A 9911-nucleotide genomic window follows, 5' to 3' on the forward strand; every position below is an offset into this window, starting at 1 on the left:
ATTACTGCACTATACTATGCAAAAAATTGTGGGTGGAGATATGTATCTTGGGGATGAGGAATAACAAAATAAGTAGAGTTCAGGATTCATAGACTTTTTAATGTGAAGGGAAGTTAGCAATTAGTTCAGTCGTTTCCAATTTTAGCGATACATTAGAATCACTCAAGGAGGCCTTAAAAAAATACTGGTGGGTAGAACTTCCAGCATAGATATTTTGGCTCCATTGATGTGGGGTGGGACCCAAGCATTTATGCAGTTTTAAAATGCTCCAGGTGATTTTAATATGCAGCCAGGGCTGAAAACTATTGATCTAGTCCAGCTTACTGAGTTCACACAATTATTTGGTACAGTAGAAAAAAGAACACCAGCCTTGGATCAAAAAAAAATCTTAATTTGAATCTCCTCTGTACCATTTTATTCATCTTAAGAAAGTAGCTTACCCTTCTCAGTGGCTCAGCTCTTTCAACTCTAAAGGGAAAAAATAAATACTGCCCTAATCAATTAAGAGATGTCTCCATTGCAGAAATAGAACAAAATGGTGATCAGTGAGGATGAATAACTTACCCAGGTTAAACCTAATCAAGGAGTGTTGGGAGTAATTTAAGGATGTCATTCAGCCTTTTCTATTCACTTGTGCCACTAAAACATGTTGCCTCAATGTTTCTTTTTGTGGTCTGAAGCAGTGACTATTAAGCAATTTGCTAAAATATCAACTATAATTCAATGTGTTTTTAGCTTTATCATTTTCACCTTTAATATTCCTAAAAATGAGATGAAGTCTTCGTACTCAGGCATAGCTCAAGGTTTTGATTGGAATATAACTTTTTTTCTGGTTAAAGAGGAAGAACTAGAAAGTGATTTCTTAGCGAACACAGAAAGAGGACAAACGAGTGAACTATTATTTTGGTTCCCAGTGTCTCTTCAAATATTTTTAAATATTTGTATCCATTAAAGTTACCAAGAATACTTACAAATTAAAATTGTTTTCATTGTCTTAATTGGATTTTTTAGTTTTATTTTTGAGAGTCTTGATCTTCACTACATTATCATCAAAAAATATTTGAGACTTGGGGTGCCTGGGTGGCTTGGTTGGGCGTCCGACTTCGATTCAGGTCACGATCTTATGGTTTGTGAGTTTAAGCCCCGCATTGGGCTCTGTGCTGACAGCTCAGAGCCTGGATCCTGCTTCAGATTCTGTGTCTCCCTCTTTCTCTGCCCCTCCCTCACTTGTGCTCTGTCTCTCAAAAATAAATAAACGTTAAAAAAATTTTTTTAGGGGCGCCTGGGTGGCGCAGTCGGTTAAGCGTCCGACTTCAGCCAGGTCACGATCTCGCGGTCCGTGAATTCGAGCCCCGCGTCGGGCTCTGGGCTGATGGCTCGGAGCCTGGAGCCTGCTTCCGATTCTGTGTCTCCCTCTCTCTCTGCCCCTCCCCCGTTCATGCTCTGTCTCTCTCTGTCCCAAAAATAAATAAACGTTGAAAAAAAAAATTAAAAAAAAATTTTTTTTAAATATTTGAGACTTTATTTTACTACATGCCCAGTACTATGGTAGGGACTTAGGGTTCAAAAATGAAAAGGACATGAAACCTCTCTTAGAGAGCTTATAAACAGATATGTATAGTACCAAGGGAGGGCTAATTCTCCTGCCTCAGTGTTTTGGTTGGAAAGGATTAGAAATTTTTCTAAAGATATGCTTTATAATAGCTTATTTATTCTTTATTTCTACCGCTAATAGTATTCCTGGGGCTCTGGTCTTCTTTAAACTAGATAGAGCTCAATGATGGGTACGTCTAGACTAAGGGCTCAAAATGAAGCCATAAACAAGGGATGCTATCTTCCTCAAACAGGTATGTAGTCTGACCATTCTCACTGTATGATCAGAATTGTCATTAGCACTGCACGGGATAAAAAGAAATATATGACTTAGTCATACAGAATGAATGATTAAGAGCTTTAGGAATTCAGAAATAGGGTAAATAGCATGGGCGCTATTGTTACAGACTTGTTCATCTTATTTGAAAAGCAAAAACCTAAGCCATTTTTATAAGTAAATCTTTTTCGTATAACATGGTATGTTAGTCAGGAATATCATAAGACAACATATGTGGTTGTTCAACAGATTAGAAATTATGGTGTTTTCTGAAAGGGGAGCCTTGTTTCTAAGTAAACTGGAGAAATCTTTTCATTTATAGGCTTTGAGTTAAAAAGCAAAGATCAATTTTTCTGTAGTGTTGGAGCATTCATTTGTGTTTAAAACTTAAAAGAGTGAAACAAGGTACATATTGAGAAATGTAATACTTTGTTTCATAAATGCATATTTTAGTTTATGTGTAAAATATTTCAAAGAATGGAAATAATATTTTTTAAATTTACTATTTTTGAATCGCTCTTTCAAGAAGAAATCAAGAAAATGTTTCATCAATGGTATGATTTAATAGTTGCCTAAATTGTTACTTTTTACAGATATTTTTGTTTTATTGAAATTCACTTACTTTTCAACTGCCATGATTGTATATACAAAGTTAAAATGTTCACTGTATTTTCTGGCCATTATATTGTTTACGATTATTACTTAAAATAATTTATTGTACGATGACCCACTCTAGATATCCAATACTCTAACCCCAGACAAAAATAGTATATCCCTTTCCTTCTTTGTTTGGTCTTATTTGTGTGGTATAAATGACATTCATTCATTCAAATGATGATATCCCTGGGGACATTATGTTGACAAAATAAGGTCTCTGCCTCAATGAAGCTTGCATTCTGGTGGAATATAAATGGAAGATGGCTTTCAAAAATAAACTTTTTAGCCCTAACACAGTGCCAGTGCCAGGTAGATGCTAAGTCTTCAAGCTGCTTCTGTTTTTCATTACAACACTCCTTCCATTGAAAAATAAATCCAAGCCCAGCAGATCAATCTCCCATCAACTTGGAAAAACTGGAATCTGCTGTCAAAAACTATTATGTTGGAATGCAACAAAATACAATCCCTCTATTTGCCACATATAAATATAAATATATAACTATACATATGTAACTATATACATATCAAATATAACAGTACTGTAGCACTTTATAAAGTACTTTAAAAAATACTGTAATTGAGATTCTAAAGAATTGTGTGAGGTAGTCAGGGAGATAGCATAATGTGGGGGTTAAGAGAGGGTCCTGTAGATTCATGATTTAATCTCAGCTATGACCTCCAAAAAACAATTTATCCTCTTTGTCCCTGAGCTTTCTCATAGGTAGAATACTAATAATATTCAAAGTTACTTCACATGGTTGCTGTGCAGATTAAAAATATATATTTAAAGTACAGTATTTAGTACAGTGTTTGCCATAACTAACACTCAATAAATGGTGACTGTTTTTGTTAGCGATCATTCTTTGATTTTATAAAGCAAATGAAGTTTATGAAGGTTGAGGATTCACAGCTATAAAACGCAAGGCAACCCTCTGAACTCTAATCTTCTCACTCCAAAATCCTTCTTTCAGTTGTATGACAGCGCCTATTAAGGCAGATGGGAAGTAAATTAGACCATTGTCAGAATATTAGTAACTCCAGTAAGTTTATTTTAGCTGGAGCTTAAAAGGTTATCATTCAACCAATCTACCATTATCAAGTTTTCTTATATTGTGAAATAAGTATGTTATCCTATGCTGTTATAGCATCTTCCTTTTTAAAAAAAAGCTATTTCCTGGTTTTCCTCCCCTTGGTTCATTTATTTTAAGCTTTCGCCTAGCTTTAACTCTATCTCTAACCATTTGATACAAAAAAGGTTTCCTGAAGTCTTCCACAAACATTTTGTTATTTACCCTCCAACAGAGTACAAAGAGCAAGGTCGGCATTACACTTGGTTTACACATGAGATAACAAACTTAGCAAGGTTAAATGCCTAGATCCAGGCCTAGATCTAGTTAGTCTTTCTGATTCTAAACCGTATGCTAAGATTATTATCACTAGGCTTCTTAAAGTCAAGAGAGTGTGGGTGAGAAGTTACCGCTTCATCACACTAAAAGGACGTAAATACTTGAACAGGAAAAGTTTTCACCTTAAAAAGCTGAAAATGCGCCAAGGCACGGGAACTCTTGGTAACACTGTTACTTTTAAGTAACGTGGACGGGTCCTGAAGAGATCTATAAAAGACAAGGCTCAAACACTCACAAGAAGGGTTTCATTGGTAACCCAAGCCTAGTAGAAGCGCCGCGCTGTCTAGCAGATTCCACACAAAACACGGGCCTCCCACTTGTCTTTCAAGAAATGAACAGAACACGAGGGATAAGGGAGGCCAAGGAGGAGTTGGGGGAGACGCAGAAACAGCAGGACTGTAACAGCAGGCTGTTGTAGGGCTTTCCTGGGAGACTGAGGACGCGCGACGGCTGGGGCGGGATGGAGGGAACTCGCGGTGCACACGGCGGGCACCGACGTCTGAGAACAGGTCTGGAAGTAGCAAGCGTGGGGAGGCCTTGACCGCGGGAGCGGGCTGCCCGCGGCCCCACCCTGTAGAGCTCCCCAGTGGATTTGCTCCTCTGGTTCGAGGAAAATGGATGAGGAGAGCACGCGGAAGAGAAACGCAGAAAGTACTGGGGCCGCTATTGTAGCGACAGGTGGGCGTGGGTCAAAGTCCGAGTTTCGCGGGTCTAGGGTCTGGCCGCACCCGCGAGGCCTCCGAGCCGCCGTAGCCCCGCCCCCTCCGCGCGTGGCGCCCCTGACGCTTGGCGCGCGGACCGCTCTCCTTACAGAGGTCGCTCTCGTTGAACGGTCGGCCTTGTTGCGCCTGCGTGATCGGGAGGGGAAGTGAGGCGGTTTCTTCGGCGCCTTTTCCGGCGGCGGCAGCGGCAGAGCTGGGAGGAGGAGGAGGTGGAGGCCAGAGGGAGCCCGCGCTCAGGGCGGCGGCTGGAGGTAACCTCCTGGACTGAGCTGGGAAAGCGGGCCACCTCGGCCTCCGCTCCCCTCTGGTGCTCCGCCAGTAACTCCCTTCTTCCTCTCTGTGTCTCTGCAGGCGGCGCACCAAGTTCCCGCGAGGATCAATGACCTGACGAGGCGCCGGAGCCGCGCTGACTCTCGGGTGGCCTGGGTCGGTGAGCCCGGTGCTGGTGGACCGGCGGGCGGGCCGGAGGGCCTCGGTCTCCCGCGGCGGAGTGAGGAGAAGGCGGAGGAGCGGGAACCGCGGCGGCGCTCGCGCGGCGCTCGCGGGGGGAAGGGCAGTTCCGGGCCGGGCCGCGCCTCAGCAGGGCGGCGGCTCTCCCGGCGCAGACTCAGGGCCCCGGCGGCAGCGGCGTCTGGAGGAATCAAGTTGTGCGGTCGGTGATGCCCGAGTGAGTCGCGAGCCCGGGCCTCTGCCCCGAGGAGGAGGCGACTCCCACGCAGGCCGCACGGGCGCCCTCGCGGCCGGGAGGCTTCGTTTCGGTTTCGCGGCGGCTGCGGCGTTGTTGGCTGAGGGGACCCGGGACACCTGAATGCCCCCGGCCCCGGCTCCTCCGACGCGATGGGGAAGGTGCTATCCAAGATCTTCGGGAACAAGGAAATGCGGATCCTCATGTTGGGCCTGGACGCGGCCGGCAAGACAACAATCCTGTACAAGTTGAAGCTGGGCCAGTCGGTGACCACCATCCCCACAGTGGGTTTCAACGTGGAGACGGTGACTTACAAAAACGTCAAGTTCAACGTATGGGATGTGGGCGGCCAGGACAAGATCCGGCCGCTCTGGCGGCATTACTACACCGGGACCCAGGGTCTGATCTTCGTAGTGGACTGCGCCGACCGCGACCGCATCGACGAGGCCCGCCAGGAGCTGCACCGCATTATCAATGACCGGGAGATGAGGGACGCCATAATCCTCATCTTCGCCAACAAACAGGACCTGCCTGATGCCATGAAACCCCACGAGATCCAGGAGAAACTGGGCCTGACCCGGATTCGGGACAGGAACTGGTATGTGCAGCCCTCCTGTGCCACCTCAGGGGATGGACTCTATGAGGGGCTCACATGGTTAACCTCTAACTACAAATCCTAATGAGCATTCTCCACCTATCCCCCGGAAGGAGAGAAATCAAAAACCCATTCATAGGATTATCGCCACCATCACCTCTTTGAATTGCCACTTTCTCTTCTTTTGAATTTGAACTCTGGAGTTACTGTTCTACGGTTGGGGAGGGGGGGGTTAGGGGTTTCCTTTTTTTGTTTCTTTTTTTTGTTTTTTTTTCGTTCTTTTTTTTGTTTTTTGTTTTTTTTTTTTTTTTGCTTTGCGTTAGGAAGCTCTGATCTGACATTTGCCATGAACACAAAGTGCTAGATGCTCTTAATGACTTCCAGCAAATGGGATGGGGGAAATATAGCAGTTTTTGGTAAAGTCCTTTATAATAATGGTTTGATTTTTTATTTCGAGAGAATCTTTTTTGCAATGTATGCTTTTTTCCTTTTTGCCCAGTTTCCTTATCACTTGCTGTAGATGGCTTATTTTGCATTCATGCAGACTATGTTGCAAGTCTGTTTCATCTAGTAAACTGAAAATTATTGCTTAATCAAACTGCCGTTTGTCTTTTATATTTAAGGCCTTTACCCCTCCCTTCTGAGTTTTACCTTTAACTTAGTAATTTCAAATGTGACCTTTTATATCTAAGACCAGTGTAGTAAACTTAGCCTACAGTGGCAAATCATGAGTAATATCATTGTAATATGTTCCAGTTGCACATCAGTATGTTAAACAGGTAATGTAAGAAGTTTTTTGAAATGTCAGCTATTAAGTTCTGAAACATACATCATGCATGAGTAGGGATAAAGCTCAAGTTCCTTATTACATAGCCAACTTACACTGCATAAAGATACGAAAGCGTAACCCGTCAAGAACACAGGTTTTTTTTCACTGCAAAGTTAGCAACTTTGCTGTTTTCCCTCTTTTTTAACTTTAAAAGTAGACTTTTTCCAGAAAGTGGAGCAATAATGGTGTATGCCACACACACATGAGATCTCTGTAGATATCTTACATGACTTTGGGGCAAAACTGGAATATATACTTTACCACGTTTCGAATATCTAAGACCAATAGTTAAAAAAATTATTAGAATGTTTACTTTGTCCATTAATAAAGCACCTAACAATTCAAATTAAATACACCTTCTACCTAGTTGGAAAAACACATTCCTGTTTTCATGTTAGAGCAAGTGATTAAGCTGAAGATAGAAGTCTTTTTTTATAGATGAGTGATCCACATCTCCATTAATTAGAACACTGGAAAAGATGTTTTATGAAAAAAGTATTTAATTCTGTTTGTAGGATTAACTCATACAAAGAATAAGTCAGATACCCTGTTGGTTCATTAATACACTATCTCCTTTAAGGAAGGAAATGTGATGAATGAATTATGTGTAGACTTGAGGAATGACAAAGGGGAAGTAGGATGAAGAAAACGAACCTACAGATGACAATGAATGTAAACTTATTTTTCTTCAAGGGTAAGCATTGTGCTCACTGGTGATATCCAGGTCCTAGCAAGATTACTTGCTTAGCTTGTTAGGACCGGTAACTAGGTTATTGAGACCACTATGATTGATACTTTGAACCAAATGTTAATGCTTGATACAGAATTGTGAGCAGCATCTGGTTCTCATATAGCCTTAAGGATTAATTTTAGAGATCCTCAAGGAATTAAACATAGGGAATTTAAGAAATGTAGACTGCAAAGGCAGTATACAGGAGAAGGTAGAGTGGGTTTTGTTCATGAGGGTGTCTGAAAACTAAAATGGAGCGGGATATCATGGTACATAGTTGGACAGTATTGGTCCTTCGTGCTTTGGCCATATTGTATAACGGAGCTTTTACCAAAGATGTATGAGAAGCATAAGGCTATAAAAAGTTAACTATTCAAAGTAAAACTCTTGACAAACATTTTACTTAAAGCAGATGAGAAAAGGTGCTATGTTGTAGGCTCCTGATGGTGCAGAGGGATTTTTGAATTCAAAGTGCAACTAAGGTACAGAGTTCTCAGTTTTGCTTTAGAAAGATCTCTAGAAATCAAGCTGACAGACACATCCGAGAACATTTTAGTTGCTTTTAAAATTCCCAAAGCTCCACCATAAATTTAATTCTTAAGTGTTTTAAGTGATTGCATTTTAAGGTATATAAACATGGGTTATACAAATATCAATGCTATAGTAACATCCTTAGACAAGACAAGCACAAAGGTATAAATGCCTAAACTGGAGGAAACTTGAAACCCTCATCTTAATTCTTAAATGTAGTATTTCTAACTTGTGACAGACAGATTGATAGGCAGCCATTTTTTTGTGTGTTTTAAAATACCTGGGAGCATAGTTAAAATTTTATACATCAAGTGATTGCTATTGAATGTTGCAGGTGAGATGTGGTGGTTATTTTTAGTTTATTTGAACTGTCTGAAGGGGGGAGGGGGGAAGCAAATATTTGAAATTTGGAAAACCCTAAACTTTTTGGTAAGAACTTGTAATTTTCATTTACATTTTCTTGAAGGATATAAAAGGTGGATAATTGATGTAGTTAAATTGAACCATAACTATTGGTAATCACGGGGCAGGTAATTATAGCCTGCAGAAAAAAAGTTAAAATCTAGAATTTAAAAAAGATCCTGAAGTTTTTGTTTAATTGCATCAATTTCTGTATTTATGTGAATTTATAAACTGCAGTAAGTTTTTGAATGAGGTTAATCTTGTCTAATATAAGTAAATGAGTCTGTAGACTGTGATCTCCCCAAACTAAAAAGTACAGTACTTGGAATTGTGTTCTTTATGGTTGTAGTGTTGGTAAAGCACTAATATGCAGAAAATAAAGGAATTACACAGTGCAGTTTCTCACGTTATGTTACTCGTTTGGACTAGATTAAGTGGGACATGTGGTGTGTTGGGCCATGTTATTCTCCAGGGAAATATGGTATAAATGACTCAATTTGGGAGTCACCTAGCTGTTATAAGAACAAAAAAGATTCAGTTTGGTTCTTACAATGCTGAGTGTATAAAAAAGTTTTGTACTGATTTAATTCCACCAAACTTACTCTGATTTTGTGATTATTTAGGACACAAAAGCACTTGAAAATAATTTTGAAAAATTGAAGCTGCTAAGCAGTTTCTATTCTACCATTTTTCCAAAATCACAACCTTAGTGTTTTTAGGAGTAGAGAATTGTATCTCTAAAGAATTGGCCTACAGAGTTGTCCTAACCCTTGACAAATGACTTTTAGATTTTAAAGTTTGTCTTCTAAACCCAAAGTTGCTTGTCTCCTAAGAATGCCTGAATTGTAGCCATTTAGAAAGTAAGAGTAGATGAAGAATAACTTGTTGGATAAAGGATTTTTTTAAAACACATTTCCTTTTCTATAAGCATTCCCTCTTATATCAGCAATTTTTGTAGCTTGATTTTAGAATGTCTTAGTGTATTCTCTAGTGTGATTTACTCCCCACATCAATGTTAATATATTTACTACTGTGATTTACTAATGGCTGCCAAGTATCAATTTATCAGTGCTAGAAGTAGAAAATATTTTTCTCTTTAGTGGGTTTTTATGTTTTTCATATGTTTAGAAATATAGTAGCCATGGGGGACCTGGGTGGCTCAGTCGGTTAAGCATCTGACTTTGGCTCAGGTCGTGATCTTGCAGTTTGTGAGTTCAAGCCCTGTGTCCGCCTCTGTGCTGACAGGTCAGAGCTTGGACCCTGTTTTGGATTCTGTGACTCCTCTCTCTCTGCCCCTTCCCCGCTCACTGTCTCCAAAAAATAAATGTTAAAAAAAAAAAAAGAAAAGAAACATAGTAGCCATAATCTGAATGGTGGTGGAGCTTACTAAATTCCCAGTTAACTGTCAGTATCTTGCCAAGTATCTATCAGGGTATGGTAAGACAAATCTTGTTGCTTGTAGGGAAAAATTGTAAAACCACATA

General features: G+C 40.6%; 1 protein-coding gene across 1 annotated transcript; it reads left to right on the plus strand.

Annotated features, from left to right (window-relative positions):
- Positions 1-4765: 4765 nt before the first annotated feature.
- On the plus strand, positions 4766-8822 carry ARF6 (ADP ribosylation factor 6). The gene is made up of 2 exons (XM_047862680.1): positions 4766-4906; positions 5007-8822. The coding sequence occupies exon 2, from the start codon at positions 5493-5495 to the stop codon at positions 6018-6020; it is 528 nt and encodes a 175-aa protein (XP_047718636.1). The 5' UTR covers positions 4766-4906; positions 5007-5492; the 3' UTR covers positions 6021-8822.
- Positions 8823-9911: the final 1089 nt, after the last annotated feature.

Source organism: Prionailurus viverrinus, chromosome B3, assembly GCF_022837055.1.
Source record: "Prionailurus viverrinus isolate Anna chromosome B3, UM_Priviv_1.0, whole genome shotgun sequence".
In the NCBI taxonomy this organism is placed as follows: domain Eukaryota; kingdom Metazoa; phylum Chordata; class Mammalia; order Carnivora; family Felidae; genus Prionailurus; species Prionailurus viverrinus.